Source organism: Brachycentrus maculatus, unplaced genomic scaffold (genome assembly GCF_059751285.1).
Source record: "Brachycentrus maculatus isolate JH-2025_06_01 unplaced genomic scaffold, ASM5975128v1 h1tg000089l, whole genome shotgun sequence".
NCBI lineage: Eukaryota > Metazoa > Arthropoda > Insecta > Trichoptera > Brachycentridae > Brachycentrus > Brachycentrus maculatus.
In genome coordinates, this window is record NW_028280843.1 from 1,953,885 (window position 1) to 1,976,315 (window position 22,431).

At 30.7% G+C, this 22,431-nt stretch overlaps 1 protein-coding gene across 9 annotated transcripts in view; it reads right to left on the reverse strand.

The window, feature by feature from the left end:
• The window catches only part of LOC148310710 (potassium voltage-gated channel subfamily KQT member 1-like), a 261,723-nt gene that overhangs the window by 13,644 nt on the left and 225,648 nt on the right, over positions 1–22,431 (reverse strand). For 8 of the 9 annotated variants that reach the window (XM_088257926.1, XM_088257927.1, XM_088257932.1 and 5 more), the window contains 4 exons: positions 20,423–20,550; positions 18,966–19,062; positions 16,306–16,637; positions 14,495–14,574 (listed from right to left, as the gene is read on the reverse strand). In XM_088257926.1, coding sequence (XP_088114052.1) covers positions 14,495–14,574; positions 16,306–16,637; positions 18,966–19,062; positions 20,423–20,550 — 637 coding nt within the window. Of the gene's footprint in view, positions 1–3,903; positions 4,004–14,494; positions 14,575–16,305; positions 16,638–18,965; positions 19,063–20,422; positions 20,551–22,431 lie in introns of all 9 variants that reach the window. The other variant, XR_015837366.1, reaches the window with a different exon arrangement.

The window sequence follows — 22,431 nt, forward strand, 5'->3', positions numbered from 1 at the left end:
TGAAATTAATTAATTTTCTACATTTTTATAACGTTTTTTTCTACTTGTGCATATTTGGTTACAATTCTAGATGTATCCTAATTAATTTGTTATATAATATGCTTTCATAAGTCAGAAAATTAAATTAATCAATTTAAAGTTTTTAATCAACTAAAATTGACAACCGATTTGAGTGAAAAATGCATTTGGTGAAATTATTATGAAGTAGTATTCCTTCCCAATAATAAGTAAATTTTACTAGAAAACGGATTATTTGCTAATTCTTACTTGCTTTAAACCAGTTATATTGAAAAATTTCATGTAAATAATTTGTACCACATGAAAATGTAAATATTATGGACCAATGTATCACAAAAGCCCCCACCACGTAAAAAGTGATTTAGACTGATTTTGTTGGTATGTACATAGTTGGATTTTTGTTAATGTTATGTACCTACATATGTAATTTTATTTGAAATAAATATGTGGTTTTTCAAATTATATGAGCATTTTTGATTTTTGTGCACAAAAATCGAGAATTTACAAATTATTATGAATCTAAAAAAAATTGGTCATTGTTGTTTAATAATATGAACTGAAAATCTATCAAAAAATCACAAAAAAAAATATTAAAAAAAACTGAAATTTTTAGTCTGGAAACATTTGAGTGCTCGCAACTGTACATCTAATATAATGGAACAGTTTTTTTTTTAAATTACATATATACGTATTCAATAAATCGGTGCATTCGTTATTTATGGGGTTTAAAACAACGAAGTGTTTGATATCTGGGTGTTCATTCGTAACAAATATCTAATGAATTATGATCTCATAATTCCAACAAACTCCTACTCTCCGGGGCAAGAGGGAAAAATGTAACATTGTTAATCTATAAAAAGGAAAGATAAAAGAAAAATATTTTTCTTCCTATATCCTACCCTTGAAGGAAAAATGTACATTAAAATAAAATAATAATTAAGAAAGAAATATCCTTAATATTTTACTTTCTTTTCGGATGTTTAAAATTTTTATAAAAACACAAAATATAAAATAAGCTCAATTTAAATGAGCTGAATATTTGAATAGAATAAAAATTATATAAAACATATTAGACACTTTACTTTTTTGCCTTATTCGAAATCTGTAGATCACTCTTACTTTAATACAAAATTATTAACATCATGACATTTTTTTCGAAAAAAATCCCAATGAGTCAATCCCAAAAAATTTGCAATGACATAAATTCCCTTTGAAAGTTTATAACTTTAATCTTGGAAATATATTTAATTCCGTCGATACGAGTAGATATTTATGAAATGGTAATACCGAAGTAATCATAAATTCAGAAGATTGCTAAAAGTTTGAATTTGATGGTGTATTTTATTTATGAATGTTACAGATTCGCAATAAGTAGGTGAACAACATTATTTACAAAATGTTATCACACATATACGATGGAAATTCTTACCAGAATAATTTTGATTTAAATTATGACATGGCGGAACGATAAGGGAAAAAATTACATAAATACACACATATGTATTCGATTATCTTTGTTTTATCACTTTCTTGAAACCTATTTCCAGTAATACTCCACTGGACCTGTGTTTATATTTTAAAATCAAAAGCTTACCTCTTTTACTCCTACTTCCGGTTTGTTCCAGGAAATGTAAACTTTATCACAGAATACTTTGTATAAGTTTCAATAATCGTCATTCTCAACACCTTGTCACCTCTTTATTTCAAATCGAATTGTGGTTGAGACAGATGTTCCGATTATATCTCTATAAAATGAAATAATATTACAGTATAACCCCAAGAACTAAATTTAGAATAACATTTAATATGTAATTATCACAGTATAGTTATAAAAATATTTACACCTAAAACACAGAAATTAATGATGAAAAATCCTACATACGAGTACATTACCTTACTGACATTTATATTTTGATTCATGCAGTGTAAAAAAAGTTACCCATCACATGATATTCCTACACACATAATACGTAATAATTAACAGGCGACCACGAATTCCAACCACTATGTACTAGGAAACGGACATTGTCCACGAAGGGTATTTTGAGTTAATGCACGTAACAGGACAAAAAAGTTTACGAGAGAAGAGACGGAAGTTACGACTTAGATTTATTAAGTCAAAAAGCTCTGGTTCATGCAATAAGAAAGGAAAGGTTTGATTCAAAGTAGAAAGGGAAATTTAAATCAGTTTTCGGGATCACATTGATAAAGGGAACTATACATATGTCAGTAATGTGAATAGCAAATCCTCAGGGTCGCTCTTCTACTTAAAATATCAATTGAATTCTGTGTGTTTTTAATTTAAGTTTTACATAGCAAATACCATTATTTCTGTAAATCTATTATGGTACGTATTTCAATGCATTACTTTGAAAAAGATGCAGAATGCACCGAAATATATATCATAATAGATTTTAATAAATAATGGGATTTACTAAGTAGAACTTAAATCAAAAATAGATTAATTTTACCACAAAGTGAATCAATTAGTGAATTCTGTATTTTGAAAAATCACTTATCATTATCGTATATATTTTCAAGCAACCTGTTATTTTCAAATAAATTTGAAATCTTTCTTGGAAAATTTGAGCTGTTTAAGCTGTATGAACTACTTGAACAAACGTGTAGCGGTTCGCGCATCTATAATATTCCAAATGGTGACTCGCTTGCAACAGCCATCAACACGTACTATGCCCCGCAATATGCCTAAGGTGTTCGTTGTCAGATAAAAATATATCTCTTTCGACGGAGCGCGAATTGTTGCACGCTCAAAGAGCGTGAATGTAAAGAGAAATCCTGAGTGCAGCTTGTTCGCGAAGGCAGTAGAGATATACAGCTGTACGGATGTAGTGTAAAGCTGCGTATCCACTACGTTCGTGACCAAATAACGTTCTGCGATTGCTACTAGTTTATACGTTCACGAACTCCAAGCATACAACGATTCGATCAGACTGTAAACATTGCTTTTCAGATTATTGGAAGAACGACGTCCATGAGACGTTCCAGATGCACGGAGCGCTACATATTCGCTATGTAGTGGGTACCAAGCTTAAGAGTAGTCAAGATTTAAATTATTGTATTGTGAGGCATAGTGTGAGTGATATAATGCATAAAACATACTACACCAAACAATACTCCAATCAAAAATATATGTCAATCAGTTTATTGTCATATACTTCTGTGCTTTTTTTAACCTGATACGGGCGATGGCTATTTTATTTGAAATTATATATGCATATATTATATACACACATATGCAATTATAATAACATATTTGTATGACTCATACTCGAGCAATTGAGTTCCTCTTATAAAAACTAGTTTTTCTTCGTAAAAATTTTATCTATAAGATTTTCGAAATACAGAATTAAATTGTAATTTTAAATGAAACTCCCTGGTTTTCCAATCTACAAAACTGTTTCCCATTACATTTACGTCCAAAATGTCATGTTTGTGTCGACCTATGGTTTGAATAAGATTATCAACAATTTAAACACAATAAATTCACATTTGCAATTAACAAAACTATAAGACAGTACAGTAAACTCCCATATAACGTTAAGATAGGTACCGCGGTATCCGAGAGAAAATTATAGGTAGTTAATGTTTTAAATTGTATTTTTACATTTTAACCAGCGGTTAATACAAAAATGAGTCATTATTTAATTAAAATACAATTTTAAAACATATACATTCTCTCATAACATAACTCAACATAACATTCTCTCCGATAACGCGGGAGTTATTTCAAAATGTAGGGGGTTTACTATATAATGAGCGTGTAGAAGAGTTATCATGCTGAGACAGAGAAATGATATTCGTTCACAGGATCGGGTCAGCTAACGAACAAGCAGAACAGACAAAAATATGTGCGATCAGACTCACAATCCTGTTAGTACTAGGTTAAGTGGTGGGGCCGAGGCGGGCGGTGCGGGGCGGGGGCCCCCCTAGAGGGAGGTCGACGATGAAAAATCTTCGTAAGATTCTGAAATATGCATAAACAGACATACATCAAGATAGTTTCCACACACCATTCAGAGGCAATTCCTGAAGTTCTCCGCTCGTCAGAATAGCGCGAGATTTATACTTACGATGCCCTGGAAACCAAACCGATCCAGAGATTTTTATTTTTTATTTCGCTTCAATTTGAACGAACGAATAAAGTTTACGAACAAAAATATCATGTGATTTCTATTAATAAAAATGTTGAATTTAAGATTTTATATTGGTGAAGCTTATTTAAATAAATATTATTCATGAGGTCCAAAATAAGGCTTCAATTTTAACGAACTCACTAGAAGTCAGTCAAATAAAAATAAAGTTCACTTCACGAAAATATGACGTAATTTCTTTTTATAAAAATGCTGAAATAAAGTTTTTTTATTGGTGAAGTTTATTTAAATATTTGTTTATATTTCTTATTTATATTTTAAATTATAAAAATCGTCGCTTTCTTGACTAACTGTCGCACAAACTTTACTTGAGAGAATTATATACGAGTTTGTGAGAGTTTTTTCATTGATAAGGATCTAAAAAAATATATAATTACTTTTGAAAATAAATACGATGTTCAAATACTAGGTATCTGTTAGACGGCCTGATATATTGTATGTTATAGTAAACACATTAACCCTTAGAACATCTCAATTGAAAAATTGTACTATTTGAAATCTGGCAAAAATGTCAGTACAATAGTAAGTCAGGAAAACAAGCATATAACGCATAATACTCGTATATATTTTGATGCATAACATTGGTATATTTAAAGAGTTTTTTAATCAAACGGATCACTTTTACTTATAATTTTTTGAGTCGACAATTTAGTGAATTCTTTAAGTATTTCCTTTTTTATGAGATTTTTTCAAACAATAGTTTTTCATAGTATAAAGTAAGCTTCCCTATAACGTTGGCATAGGTACCCCTTTATCTTAGAGAATATTATAAGGAGTTAATGTTTCAAATCGCATTTTTACATTTTAACTCGCGGACCACGACTGTAATGAGTCATTTAAAATTGAAATACAATTTACAAACATTGATTTCCCTACAACGCCCTACCTGATAACGCGGTGGGTACCTATCTCAGCGTTAAAGGGGGGTTTACTGTAATATATATATATATATATATATATATATATATATATATATATATATATATATATATATATATATATATATATATATATATATATATATATATATATATATATATTTAATAAATTAACTATTGTTTGACTTTTGACGTTGCCATAACTAATAATATTTGTCATTATGTAACAAAAAATAAAAATAAAGTAATATAATCGAATATAACATTTTAGATTTTATGAGAATACAATAAACCTGTTTAATGTGTGGACATTACTACTGTTACAAAATAGAGCTTCATTGCTTCGTCTCTCGGAGGCGATGTATCTATTTTATTTTCCCCTCAGTGTCAGGCGAGGCTGGCAGCCCTCTCCCCGTGTCTCCTGTCTTCCTAGCCGTTTTCTAACGATTTATACTCGAACAATAGGTCCAATGACACCCCACATACGCTCCCTTTCACCAAGGGTAGTTTTCTCAACCCCAGGCACAAATAACTCCCGCGTCAGCCTTAAATAAAACGTGTTCACGCACAGAAATAAATTTCTAACGAAGTTCAACAAAGTTCAAGTATTGTTTTGACAACACTGTACTTGATGGGTGGTTCCACGTTAATATTTTGTTCCGTATTACGAACAAATATGGCAATTTTATAATACCTTAAAAATTTATTTAAAACATTAAAACAATTTTTTCTGGTATCTGAGTACCTATTTATTGAATAACATTACATTTGTGCAATAAAACAAATATTTATTTATTTTAACATATTACATATAAAAGTCATATACCGATATATAATATTCCCGATGAGTAATTTCCATTTCTCAAAATATGTAAATAGTAGTAACATGTTTATAAAATAAAACAAGTTTGTTTTAACCACTTTTTATTGGTACACTTTTTCCAACCGGTTTCGACAAAAACCCTGTCATCATCAGGGTTTATGTACCAATTCTAAAACATTGAACAATAAAAAGTGGTTAAACAAAGTTGTTTTATTTTATAAAGTATCTGAGAAAAATATTCTAGGAGTAACATGTTTAACTTATGTGTTTTTTTATTTATTTAGTACTGTTGCTTTATTTTTCTTAAAAAAATATTTAATTTAAGAGGAAATTGCTTTAAGATTGTCTACAATTATTGAAGAAAAAAGTGCCTTCCTCAAGAATTATCAACACTAAAAACTAATAAAACTCATCGAAAATTAATTATCTACCTTTCTTGTATTGTGTGTTTTACGAATTATGTACACATCATAAAAAAAATATTAAATTTTAAATGCTACGCTGTTTTTTTCTATATATCGTAAAAAAAATATAAAACGAATACGGTATTTTTTTTTTTAATTTTTACAATGAAAATTTAGCTACGTCTTCTTCGCGAATTATGAAATACCTACCTCCATATTTGTTTGTTTTTTCAGTCATTTTTCAAAGTAAGAAATGTAAAATCGAAAGCAGATTATAATTTTGCAGATTACAAGTAGTTTATTTTGCATGTTGTCTTATCTAGTTGTCCAACGTTCGCGGTTGCCTACACCCTCTCTGATTTCATAATTCTCAAGTTCGCCCCATGCGGGCAAATGAATTGAAGTAGTATGTCAGTACTAAGGGCTTCCTGCCTACAAGCCAAACGGAATCTTATCGGCTGAACCTCGTACCGATGTGCATAGGTATAATGGTATGTAAATGCATTCCACTGCATCCGCCTACTGACTTATCGCCGTACTGCTCCAGAATGGTTTATGCATTCAAACTTATCGTTCAAAGCACCAGCGTAAAGCCGCATCCGATATGAGATTTATGGGAGCTTTAGAAAAGTATATGATATTCCCACATGCGTAAGTCAAGTAAACGTTGCTGGCTTTTGACCATTTTAACATACACTGATAAAATTAACCGTTAACTGTATATTAACTGCAACTTATATACATCGTTTATATTTCTCCAAAGTTCTTAATCCACGTCGTCACGTGACGATGCCTTATATGGAGGGTTTAGAGGTCAATCAGTGTTAGTCATATTTCTCTGTATGGCACTTAATACATAAAGTCTGTCTGTAAGTGGCCAAAAGGTGAAAATTATACCCAATTTTACCATTTAAGTGTGATAACTTATTCAATTTTTTTTTTGTTAAAAGATACTCAGTAGTTATGAGTCATGATCAGTGGTCAATTGGTGATAAAAGACAATTTCTGTGAAAATTTACCATGCTAATCATGCTGATTTTATGGTTAATCAAACCTAAATAAGTGACAAAGGCCGGTCGATCTCTCTAAATCAGAGATTTATAGAGATCTCTGATTTAGAGAGATCTAGAAATCTCTCTAAACGTGAGTATATAAATTCTTTTCAATAAAAAGATTGAAAAAAAAATCAGAATCTAAGAAAAATTTTAATTGAATTTCGTAAATAAATAGATTTTGTTATGATAACAACAGAATAACGAGCCAAGATTGTGAGGTATGTTATATTATAGATTGTAAAAGAAAAAATACATGACTTCTACACGTAGTATGTTTGTACATCATAGTTCATTGCACAAAATGCATGTATTTACGTACATCCACAATTATTCTCTCCTCGTATTTTCTTTTGTTAGACTTCTCACATTGTTCACGACATGGAAAAGTTTTTTTCAAAATTATGTTTCCATCAAACATAAAAGCTTCTGATCTCCTTTTTCTTCTGATTTCTCGAACTTTCAAATTATAAGAAATTGATTTTTTTACTGTATAGATGTAACAAAATGAATAATTGATAAAATAATAAAAATAAAATGTAATGAATAATTATTAAACGTAAATAATTATTGTAATAGACGATCTAATTTTTAAAAAAAAGGTTGAAAAAACAATAAATTGAATTAAATCATAAAACACGACACACTGTATGAAGGTTTTAATTATCGCTTTGAATTATAACCGTGATAAAAGTTGCATGAATTATAGAGCAAACAATATTTTTATTTATTGAAAAATCCTCAAGTACAAAGGAGCACAGAAAAAGAAATTCATTTTTATACGTATAGAATGTGCGCGATTCTAGTAAGAGCATCGTTACGCTGTAAGTCGGTAAACGGAACTCGGAATGGTACGAAGAACTTGTTAAATCCTTATAAAACTAGCTAGTTATACTATGAGTTCGAGCCAAGTTTAAATCCTCTAATTTTGCAACTGAACTCTAGAAAGACACGTGTGAAGCGATCGAAGGTGAAAACTAACTTTGACTAAGAAATATGTTCGGATTAAAATTTAAGGAATCAGGAATTATAAATTTGCATTTAAAACACCGAGGTCTATCTTCTTATTTTTTACTTAAATCCGCAAACGATGGTATTTAAGGTAACGCATCGAATCAACGAAAGAAAATTCAATCAATATATGAAAGGTAAAATGGTCAATCTAATGCTACAACTACCGGTACAGGGTGAATACTTTTAAATGATTGCATCACCAATAATTCACTTCGACCACAGGAAATCGAACCCAGGACTTTATGCAAGACCGCTAAACATACGGTAAATATTTACTTACTTTAATTTGAGCTACATAATTTTTAACCCTGGTGGATTGCCACTAGTAAAAGTTGATTTTGATATGGTCGTCGATAGAATATTTTTACATTTGGATTCATAAATTTCTCAGATCTTATAAGTGCACGCTTAGCTCTTTTTCCACGATATTATGAATTTATACTTTAAAGTGTTTTTACTGTCATCATTTGTTAAATGTATATATCACATCGTACCCTATATATTAAGAATTTTATTTATTGTTTTAAACTAAGATGAGATTTTATAAAAATATTATGCTTGTATTGAGATAAATTTGTGAATAAATATTTTTGCTGAAGTAATACGTATATTTTGTATTATTGCTGTTAATCTTTTAGACTAGCATTCCGTCAAACGATGCTCGATAATGATTTTTCAAAGGAAATTTAAAAAATAATTATGAAAATTGTGAAAAAATATGTATCCCATTTAGAATCTCAGTAAAACGCGTCGTCGTAAAGTTTAACAATAAACGCGAAGTGTTTTAAATATAAAAAAATATGAAATATGAAAAATTGTTTATTAAATGTGTTTTTTTATCACACCGTGCAGCCTTTTTTTCGTGGTTCAGCGTCATTAAACGTTGTAAGCAGATGCCACATCATATTTTACGCTCCATGGTCAAAGAAAAACTGACGTCAGAAACAGGACACATAAGAATATATATGTGGTACTGGATGCTTTTGAGATGGCGAAAAAATAGATTGAGTATAATGATCCCATAAGTACTACATTGGGTGTGGATAAGGGTTGGAAATTAAGACATTTTTTTCTCATTTACTACCCTGAATTTTGCACCTTAAAAAGCATATTATGTTAAAACATTATATTTTCGACATTTTGAAAGTGTCCAAATACTTCACAAATCTGGATTATCTCCAATTAAAGAAGTTTTTTTTTCATATTATTTTTTGACATCTCATCTCTTGTGAAGTTCTAGTGATTCAAGAACAAGGTTTCTAAATTGGTTCATATGTATATAGAACTTCCAAGAATTTGAGAAGTGTGGTTGTCAATAACGGGTAGAATTGGTAAATGTTACACGTGTGTGAAGTGATCACTTAAACCAGCCAATGACGGTCGTCAGCCCCGTAAATGTCCAGACTTCCATAATTCTTCTTGATTTTATTTTATTTAAAAATAGTTAAAACCCTTAAAAATATGAAATTTGAGTCGCAACGCTGCGTATTACAAATACAATGGAGTTGGGTTACGAATAAAAATTCTGCCAAAAAAGTGATTCGACTTATGAAGAAATTTCATGTCACAAACTACATTTTGCCTATTCAGAGTTTTCAGTCTTAAGATCCTTGAATATTCTTATTCATTTTTATGATTATTATGAATTGTCATGCACGATTGAAAATTACTTTTAAATATATTATAAATGATTTAAAAGATAACGATTGTAAAGTAGAGATCTATTCTTTGGTTTGGAAAGATGTATGTTTGTATATATATATATTTAAATATATATATATATATATATATATATATATATATATATATATATATATATATATATATATATATATATATATATATATATATATATATATATATATATATATATATATATATATATATATATATATATATATATATATATATATATATATATATATATATATATATATATATAAATATATATATATATATATATATATATATATATATATATATATATATATAAATATATATATATATATATATATATATATATATATATATATATATATATATATATATATATATATATATATATATATATATATATATATATATATATATATATATATATATATACATATATATACATATATATATATATATATATATATATATATATATATATATATATATATATATATATATATATATATATATATATATATGTGTGTGTGTGTATAATGCAAAATAATGTAATATAGACATGGAAGTAGTTTTATACATGTTCATTTAACAATTTTAACAATAATAATATTATACCAATTTTGAGTAAGACACCTAATTTTATAAATCATATCTTTCTTGTTCGTTACCATACAAAATATAAGAAAAGAATGTAATGTATGATGAAATAAGGAAAGAATGTAAGGCTGAGATAAGCATTATCGATAAAATTAAGAAAGGTGTGTTGAGATGGTTTGGACATGTGGAGCGTATGAGCGAAGAAAGAACGGTTAAACAAATTTATGGAGCGAATGTAGTAGGAAAAAGAAGCAGAGGACGACCGAGGAAAACTTGGCACAATCAGGTATGTCAAATACTTGAAAGCGGCCGGGTCAGGAGTCGTAATAATCGTCGGGTATGTATGAGGAGATGCATGAATGTAGAAGAGGCAAAGAATGTTTGCAAAGACAGAGTGATGTGGCGTTCGATTCTCTCTGCCTACCCCTGCGGGGAAGCGGCGTGATGGTTAGTTAGTTAGTTAGTTAAAATATACGTCATACGAGTATAATCGCAGGAGAGCGGTGAAAAGATTTAGGGTTCTATACGTCGTGTTGGCAGTGTGAATGGAGCACTGACCGTTTCACGAGAAACTATGTACACATGTGCAGAGTACTTGGGGCAGATAATGCGCCACTTCTTCATTCGACTGCTCCGCGTGGGGTGCTCACTCCGCCTACCTCGCTGTACTACCTTGCTATACTAGGGGTAGGCAAAGTTACCGGAAAATTTAGTTTAAAAATTATTTCGTTTTAACTGTATTTCAGCGGTTATTACAAAAGCTATGCAATTGTATTATGAATGAGTGAGGAAATAACAGTAAATCAAATTTATGCGGCGATTTTAGTTGGACAAAGGAGCAGAAGAAGACCGAGGAAAGCTTGGTATGATCAGGTATATCAAACACTTGAAAGCGGCTAGGGAGTCGAAATAATCGGCGGTTATGTATGAGGAGATGCAAGAACGTGGAAGAGAACAAGAATGTTTGTAAAGACAGAAAGGTATGGCTTTCCATTCTCTCTGCCTACCCCTGCGGGAAAGCGGCGTGATGGTTAGTTAGTTACTAAATAATTAAAACAAATTTCTCACACTGCTGGAATTATTTGCAGACTTCCCTTTGATGCAAATTGTTTGCTGTATTATTTAATCAATGTTACGCAAGTTGAATTCAAAATATTAATTTGATTATCACTTAACATTTTTCTCACAAAACGGAAAACCTTAAAAAATGAATAATATAGAAACAAAAGAAAATGTTTTAAACAAAGAACTAATGCACAACTAAGCAACCAATTTACTAATTCCAAAAAAAATGTTTTATACATATTAATTAAATAATTATCAAATTAAATTAATATTACCGATGATGATCTTTTTATTAAATAAACAATCGCAATTAACATTCGTTATGCCATTTAGATCTTATTTTTATGAATTATTTGAAACCCTTACAAATACGTGTGAAACGTAAAATATCATAAGACGTAATAAACGGTAATTATGTGGTACAATTTAACCATATTTACTGTCTAACCGGTTTAACGAAAACCGGATATGTTTGCCACACTCGCCTCATCCACGATGAAACTCGAGGATTTGAAAAAGTGCAATTTAACACGAGACTCTGTTGTGAGCACCGTTCCAGGTGCTCGAAAACATTTTCCGTTTGTGCATGCAAATCCTGAACAAGTTTTTTTTTATTAGGTACTATTAGTTGACAACCCACTTCCCTGGCTTTCTCGAATGTATTCCGTTCTGGTGCATTTTAAAATGCCGGAATCGCGTGACTTCTAAAATAAAAATTACACTTTTTGTATCAAGATCAATATAAGTTTACATAGGTGATCCTAAGTACTCCGCTTGTATTAAATTATATAATTTTCCGATTCGTAGAGCAATGATACAATGTACGAAGAAAATCTAAACCTAGATATAATATATAATTATCATAACCAATTCAAATAAAAATAAGTCATGTCTTTAAAATTAACTACTCAATGTTATAAATTCTTTGAAAGTTTTTAATGAAACCATGGTGTGGTTCACGACTAATGTATTACAATTATGCCAAAAATTTATTTTTTCTAATTTAACTATGCTAATTTTAAATACTTGCTCAAGTCCACACACGTTTGATTGAACACTCTTTATAACATTCAATAATGTAATACACGTATAAATACATTTAATTTCATTATTAACTTATTTTGAAGGATAATTTACGTATGTCTTTGAGTTTATGAGCTTTGTTATTAGGATTATAACTAGTTTATTCCGTAGCAAAATTTATATTTCGTATAGTGCTTAAAAGATTAATAATAATAATAATAATAGATACGTAATCTAGACAAAAGTTTATGAACACACTGAGTACTTTTTTTAAAGGTTTTTCATATCATTAACATATTGTTGTAAAATACTTTCTAATCTTTTTTTTGAACACCTTGAAGATGCGATAGCTTAGCTTATTTATTAAACTTGTCAAATATAATAATAACTATTTTTGTGATAATTTATTACAGTATATAACTTAATAATATGTTGTGATAATGATAACTAGAAAAGTTGGAACAAAAGATGAGTTTATTATTTTTTTGTTCACAATATTTTTTCATTGAGACTTGTGAAGAATCGTAATATACCGTTTTTTTGACGTAAAGATGGTAGTGATATTTTTTAAAGATTACTTTAACTTACTTATAAAAATCATATTTAAATATGAAATGGTATGATTAAATGTGAGTATAATTTAGATTTTGTTTAAATATTGTTTTAGTTGTCATTTTTAGTATAGAGTAAAACGTGCATGACATGCTGGTGCTATACAAAAAGAACACATCGATAACTTAATATTCCTAATGCGACACGTACCTGATGATGAAAGCGAGGTAACTTCTTGAGTGGATCAAGTCTCCGGGGTCAGAAAGCAATCATCTTAAACTTGCTTAGGACTAGTTCTTACTCCGCCAATTGGAGAATTGAGTTAGTGCTTTCAATCTGGACGATCCCGATCAAATAACTAATTGCAACCATATTTAACAAAAATCCCAAAAAACATTTCAAACCTCCATTTAAATTACAGTAAAAACCTCGATATAACGGACTAATTGGGTGGAAAAAATACGTTTAAAATTAATCAAAAAAACTTTTGTTGAAATTATGTATATTTAGATATAAATAAACAATGCAAACCACAAACAAAATTATATTTATTGTCTTCGGACACTTGTCGTGAAGTGGTTTGCTATTTAATATCAACGAGTTTACTTTCTGTTATCCTGCTTTGAAAAAGAATCAAGTTTTTTTTGCACTTTTGAAGTTTTGAGACATACTTTGTGATTATCGTGGCTGCTAAAAATTGTTAACATGCGGCGACGCTTGAATTTAAGCAAATATTATATTAACAGGACGTTTTTATATATTTTTTTAATTTACCGGATTTTTGTCCGTTATATCCGAAGTTCGTTAAACAGAGGTCCGTTATGTCGAGGTTTTACCGCATATTTCTCCATCTGAACTGAGTTCAAAATATTTTTTTTAACGGAGAAAAGATCAAAAAAAAGGTGAAAACTTGGACAGAATCTCCGCAGAGTGATTGATGGAATTATTATGTTTGCATTCTTTGAATAAATCAAATTTCTAAGAAAAGCTTTGTGCGAAATGACTAAAGGAAAAATATATTCTAGAGCGTCTACCCTCACCTTTCACATACAATCCAAAATGAATTTATAATTGAATATTATGTGAATGTTCCGCAAACAGAATAACGATATTTTTTCAAATAAAATGGTCGCAGGGAAAACGAAAGCTGTTAGGATTAATTCGATAAAACGTAACTATTTGCGCAAGCAACATTGAATGTAAAAAAAATATTTTTGCTTACCATTATCGTTGAGTTGGCTAGTAGAGTCTTGTGAAGGAGGGTGCGGCCGTAGGGGTGGGTCCCCGCATTGAGGCACACCGCTGAAATATCATGTGGCGTAAGCAAGGTGTTTCAAATAATCAGGAAAGTTTTAAATATAATAAACATGGCTATCCATATATAATTTAAACATAGAACGAATACAAGAATGTATGAAGATAATTAAAGGGGAACTCACGAGACGCCATACGTATCCCCACGCAATATTTTGAGGTATATTGATTGGAATTCGGTTGTTTTTAGAATACACATACATTAACCATTTGAATAAGTTAAGCAAAAAAAATTGATTTGAAAAAAAAGCATAAAAAATAAAGTATTCTATAAAATTTCTTTTTACTTCCTTTTATTTGTTTACTTTAGTTTATGGCTTGTAAAAGCTGAAGACTATAGTCGATTTACGCGCCCAAAGGGTTAAAAGCATATTTTTATAAAAATTTTAACTCCTTACCTTTCAATAACTCTTTTATTTTCAACACCATTTATATATTTTTTAAAGATAAACTTATTATTTTTAAAGATAAACTTATTATTTTCAATATGAGTGATGAAAGAACGGTAAAAAGGTGATATAATAAGAAGTAGGAGCAGAAGAAGATGGAGAAAACTTGGTATGATGAAGTATTTTCAAACTCCGCCCACTTGACTTACCCCCTCCCCGTAACTTACCCCTCTCCTTATTTATAGAACAGTTTTTTTTTTATATTTTAGTTATTATTCAGACCTGACGATGGAAGTTTAGCTTGCGAAACTAGTAGTCATTAATAAACTGAAATAGTATAAAAACAAGTATTTCCTTATTCATTTTAAGTATTTTAAAACTTGAAAGTGGTAGGTCAGGAGTCGAAATAATCGGCGAGTATGTATGGGGAGATGCATGAACGGAATGGAATGCGAGAGGCGAAGATTGTTTGCAAATACAGATTGGTTTGGCGTTTCTGCTACTCTTGTGGGAAGCGGCGAGATGGTTAGTTTGTAGATAGTTATGAAGATTATCATTGAAATTCAAAGCGTGTTTAATGTCTACATAATTGTAACTACACGGCCAAGCTCCCCGGAGTACAATATACGGACAAAGTACGTTAAACAAGTAAGTTCAATACTCGAGTGACTAGATTTCTATCGGTACTCTTTCTAAGTGGATAACGGTCTTTCCTGACAAAAAACTAACAAAGCAACGGAAACTCAATTTGGAGAATTTATAGATTTCCTTTCAGCTTATCGAAAATATAAATCTCTGGAGATTGTTATGGTTCTTAAGAGAATGCCTCAAAACCTGATCCTCTTCTTTTCAAAGGGAGAATGCATAAAAATGTGATTTTTTCCTATAATTTTTACTCATGAATTACATAATATAATAGTAACATGAAACATAAAGAGTAAATCCGCTCACGAGTAGGCTTTAAAATTTATAAAGTTGAGCTTAAGTAGGGCATGATAAGCGGTGTTGCATTAGCCGTAGATAAATTTCAATAAGATTTAAAAAATATTTAAGTCTGTACTTTTGTAAAAAAAAAAGACATTTAATTTTACACATAAAAAATATTGTTTCACTTACCGGAGCTTAAATTCAAAAAGCCGAGTACATTATATTGAGAAAATTGGAATTTTCCTTTTCATCTTTAATTTTTAAAATCATAATTTTTTTTAAAAATCTTATTCTCATATCCATACTAAAAAAAATATGTACGCGGAATACACTTGTGGCTTCTCGCGCAGCCGGTTGCTTAATTAATTTACTATTCGAGAGTACACCCTTAATGAGCGCTCACCTTAAAGTAACTCGTTTCCTAATCCTATTCCCGAGATCCGAGTACCCTCTGTGCATTGGCCTTCGCAGCTGCGCCCCCTGCGCGCCCTGCGCGGCCTGCACCCCCGCGCCGGCCGCCCCCGCTTGGAAGGTCGTGGCGATGGGCGAGGTGGGCTCCGAGCACTGCTTGTCCACGAGGATGGGGCGCGGGCGCGGTGCCGGGGGCGGCGGCTCGCCCGGCCCCGCGGGCCCCCCGGCGCCGGCCGCGGGCGCCTCCATCAGCGCGGGGAACCGCTTGCGGTCCTCCAGGTACAGCTCGAGCAGCTGGTCCAACTTGACCTCTATATCATCAACCTTTAAAAAAAAACATTGAAAAAATTCGAAACTTGTGAAAAGGATCTATAACAGAATTTATACCTAGTACATAAGTGTCGCCTGCTTTCGAAATCCGCCAGGTCCGTGTAAGTCGATTTTCCGAAAAATGCAAAATTCTCCGAGTAACATTTATGTTTTAAAGATTTGTCTATCTTTGGAGAAAAAATTTCAAACAGAGAATTTTAAAAAAAAATAGATTTTTTTCCAGTATTTAAAAAAATACAAGAGACACAAACCGATAATGACGTCATATTAATTTTTGACCTATCCCCGCTCTCCGATTGGCCGATATGGGTCAGAAGGCACGTTTCATGAATATAGCGGAATTTGAAATACAACGCTGTTTTTAAGTATTTTTAGTAGAGTTTTTAAGTATAAAAATATTTTAACCAATAAAACCCACAATTTGCATTCCGATAGAGTATTAAAATCTTATAAAATTGGATCTGGCGGATTTAAAAAGTAGGCGACACATAAGTAGATTCATTTCCTATGTTTATTTCTTTTTATTTATTAATTATCATCATTTACATAATTCCCCGATATGTCCGCCTCCGTAGTGTAATGGTCAGCATGCTCCATTACCGTACTTGAAGTTCCTGGTTCGATTCCCAAGGGAGGGGGAGTTAAATAAATGAAATTGATTTTTTCACTCTAATATTATATATATATTCCTTAAGTACCAACAATAAGGATGATTGAAATTAAAAATTCATGTTAAGATTATGCCTTCATGTATTTTTTTATAATTTTATTTATAAAGAGTAGTATCAAAACAAATATTCATATTAAAAAAAAACACGCTAAGGTACTTTTATTTTATTTTATTTCAACAGATTCTGTAAATTAAATAAAAATAAAAATTCTTCGGATTAACATTCCAGCTTGTAGGAAACGTCGAGAGGAAAACTTACGTGCATTACGTAATATGAAGTACGTTTCTTATAAAGGAGGGTAAAAAGAACAAAGTGCATGCTTGTGCTAAAATCTCTTTGTTCTTTAGCATTTTTACTTTGTGTTTTACCATAAGCATACCTGCCCTATCAAGATTTTTACGTAACTGAAATAAAACATTAAGTAGTCCGTAAAGAGTAAGGCTCCACAATATAATCTGACATTTTATTTAGAAACACTTAAAATAATAATAATATTAAAATATCCTCACCAAAAAGTTACATTTCCAATATTACACAAAAAAATCCTTCAAATGCATATCTGTTCTGTTTACTGTGTTCTATCGAAACCTTAATTAAAGTTGCGACAAATGTGGCCAATCCTCTGTTAAACCAATATGAAATCATTAAATCGTACCAAAACGCAATTTTTTTTATAATAATAAAACCCTTATCCGCACCCCAATGATGCATAGGGCACTGCGTCATATAAACGCAGAATCGTTTACACATGAAGGAAAGGTGATCAGCCCTCCGCTTCAGGTACCAGTCTAGGGTAATATTGAATAAATATAACAGTGAAAAAATCACTTATATTTATTTGGCCCCCCCTGGGAAACGAACCCGGGACCTCCAGAACGGTAGCCGAGCGTGCTGACCATTACACTACGGAGGCGGACAAAAAACGCAACAATTTTACAAGCTAGAATTCCTGACTACTTAAAATTATTTAAAATGGAAATGTAACGTTTTGGCGTTTTGACTCCACAAATATCGTCCATAACATTGAATTAATATTAACCGAATTTTAATTAATCGATTTTTATGTATGTATTGTATATACTAACTGGGTGCTAAATATATACTACTGCTTAGTTTAAATTTTATCCTTTCATTAATTTATTCGGCAATTGCTTTGTGGTAAAATCTATCCATTTTTAATTTTAGTTTTACTAAGTAAATACCACTTTTTCTTGAAATTCATTGCGACACGTGGTTTGAAAATATTGTGGCACGTTTTTCAATGCATTCCGCATAATTTTCAAACACCGTATGCGGATGAAATCACGAAATGAAATGAAAAAATGGCTCGGGATGTATTGTCACAATAGATTTTAAGAAAAAGTGGTATTTACTTAAATGTAAAACTAAAATTAGAAATGAATAAATTGTATCTTTAAAATCAGATTTTATTTTTTAATTCAGATTTTATACTTGTCATTTAGTTGTTTTATAGACCTCTGAATTTGATCAAATTTGATCAATTCATCTGTAGATTGATCTTAATTAGAATAATTGTCTGAATAAAATAAATTTGGCATTGTAAATTGTTCAGTGACTGAATTCTCAATAAATTCACACAAAATACAGTAATTAATCACGATAAATAATTAAATGAAAGATATTTTCTTACCTGTCTTTCTACTTTGACGACTCTACTAGCCAGGCTGATTTTAGAGGCGTAAACATCTTTCGCTTTTGATCCTTGCCTACCAAGAATTTGATCTAACCTAAAATAAATATTTTCATCAATAACAGAATAATAATTACATGTCATTCAATATTGAACAAGAAACACTATTTTTTCTCCATAGTAGTGAAGCGTTTGCTCCACAAAGGATATGAATAAGTAAGTACTTTTAAAAAAAAATTATGTGTTCAAAACAATAATCATTTGAAATGTGAAGTGCTTAAAAAAGAAAAGAATTACAAATTTTAAATAAGGTAAGCATGTTTTTATATAAATTATCATTATTGTAGATCTTTTATTCTACGAAAATTGCGTTTTATTGGAAGAATAAAAACTTTTTTTGTATGTCGTCGATTTTTTAAATATTTTGCAGACACATTAACGTTTATTTTGCAGATATGTAGCACCTACCTTTATTTTATTTATTTTTAAAAATATAATACGTTACCAGAATGTTCCATCTAAAAAGGTACGTTATTATAATTTTATATAATAATATATTTACATAATACCAATGCTATTTACAGGTTAATGAAAAACATTTTATTGATATACGTTTTTAATTGCGTGAAGTACTTATTTATATGAAAAAGATTTAGATATAAATTAATAAGCAAATATCTAATCTAGTGATAAGCAGAATAGTAATTAGCGTGCTATTATATGTAAATTCCAAAATTGTATCTCTAATGTAATTTCTAGATTATGGATGAAGAATTTATATGTTACTCAGCATTAATTTATAATTTGAAAAAATATAAACACAAATATATTATACACAAACGTATAACAAAATATATACAAATGTGTATAAATAAATTAATACCTTTGTGTGTATAAATACGTCTATAATATATCGGAGCATTATATTTTTATTAAAATAAATAAATTGTAAGATCTTTTTAACCGCTTTCATGAACATCAAATGAAACAAAAAATATTTTAGACATTTTTTTCAAACAATTTATAATGTTTCAGCTGAAAAAAATCTAAAACTACAAAGCAAAGTGTCTGTGAAGATAGAGTAACAATATGTAACATGAATATGTTGAAGCAATTGTGAGAGCGATATACTTTTTTTTCAAACGTGTAATAATAAATATTGAGCTTTAGGGATACGTTTAGTATAAATTGCAATATTCGCTAATAAACAAATCAACGTTTTTTTTCGAAATATATCGCTAATTTCTATATTCCTTAAAAAAATGCTATTTACAAAAAGCTTCTTTAGTATTAAATTAGTTTTTAAAAAATATTCATACAGGTAATAATATTTCCTTTATAATTTAATTTGATATGTGGTGTTGATAGCGATGCACGTAGAGTTGTAACGTCTCGGTTGTAAGCAAACTGTCTGAGAAATGGCGAAGTACTCGTTCGTTCTTTCTGGGGCCACTCACCTGAACTGAAGGTTTCTGGTCCTGTTCAGAAGGTCGGCATGCCCCGAAGAGTATTGCTCAATCACATCTTTAACATCGTAAGGCTTCAGCGCTTCCCTAAATCTCTTGCGTGCGAGAAAATACTTGAGCTACACGGAACATACAAAACAACACACAACATGAAGGAACAGCCAGTTGTAAAACATAAAGGGGGAATAGCGACGCACGTGGTGAGATGCTGCATTCACTTTGGAACACATGGCTCGGTGTTATCAAACGGTCAATCAACATCTAATGGTAATGGTGTAAGCTCATGTTTATAATGTAAAATGTCTCATTCTGTCTTCTAATGATCAAATCTGCCCAGATTCATCATCTAATAAAAGCGAAAAGTTTATTTTTGTATTCGTAAGAAGAATAAATCAGTTAAATTTACTTCACTATTTAAAAAGTAATATCTTAACTAACAAGATATACCATGCATCAAATAGCCATTTTGTAAAATTCATAGAAACTACTCATCCGTTAAAAAGTTTCAGTATGATTTGTTTTTATCTCCATCGCTTCCTCGAAATTCTACTTCACATGCAGAATTATTTCTAAGTCGTGAAAAATCTATTAAGGAAATTAGCATATTTCAATAAATTTTAATTCATCCAAAAATGAAAAATATTGTGTCGGATGATACCAAAAAAAACTGTGGCATTATTTGAGATGGTGATGCATCCATGGATGATAATAGGAAGAGACAGAAAAGTCGAATTAGTAGGTATACAGAAGTATTTTATAGTATGTATGTATTATAGCGGCTCATGCTCAAAACGATTGGTAGAAATATTTATGCACGCACAGCACATTCTGCAGTTAAGTCTGCTAGCGATGCAATAGAATCCTATCAAGCAAATATTTCGATTCAAGGCAAAGACCATCGCTTCTCTCTGACAACTTTCAAACACAAAACACTTGGAAAGACTGTAAATGTTATGTATTATAATAAAACCCTCGCGAACACCAAATTATGAGGTTTGGTGGTAGCGACACGAATCTATGAAGTTTAATAGTAATATTATTAATTACTTGAGTGAAAGGTCTCGCTTGTTGTATTGTAGTACGAGAGTAATGTTGGTGTTTCTGGATACATCATAAGAGTGTAATTATTGAGCGTTGGGTATAAACCGCTAGAGTTGTCAGGTGCAGCGATGGCTTGGGTAGTTAGTGCACAACACGCTCAGACCAATATTAGAGTACAAAGGAGACAAGAACTGATCACTCATGGATCACTACACAATACAGTGGGGTTTGATAATCCTCTATACCTAGTTTGTACATTTTTTACTCTGCCCAGCAGATCAACGTGCCCGGCGGAGTATTGTTCTATCACGTCCTTAACGTCGTAAGGCTTTAACGCTTCCTTAAACTTGCGCCTCGCAACAAAATACTTCATCTGTTGAGAATAGGCAAACAAACATTACATTCAACACTTCAATATGTGTAATGTTTACTCTTATGCAAGTGTAGTAATGTGTAAGTACTCTGTCTCTCTGATTCACACATCTTAATTCTCACGATTAGTTAAATCATTCCCACACTGATTCCAAGCTGATGTAAAAAAATGTTATTGCATTTGAGAAAAAGAATCTAAAATAATTCTATTATTATAATTCGAACCGTTTGACACGTTTTTTATGTATTATATTTCCTAGTAATCGTCTAATATAACGTGAGTGCACGATTCATTTGTCACAATATTAGCATTTCGTCAAAACCAATTATAAACACGGACTATAATGTATTGAAATTGAATAATATCACGTTACGTCGAATATAGGTTAATCCCAATAATTACAAAAAATACTCGCGATGCATGAAATTAAACAAAGCTCCGTGGTTTAGCAGCAGCACTCCGGAACTCGCCAAACCATTAAACCCGTTCGCACTAAACTTCACAACGTAGAGATTTCAGAGCGACACTGATGGCGAGAGATGGCACGTACGGGTATACTCGTATATTCTATATTCCATAACAAAAT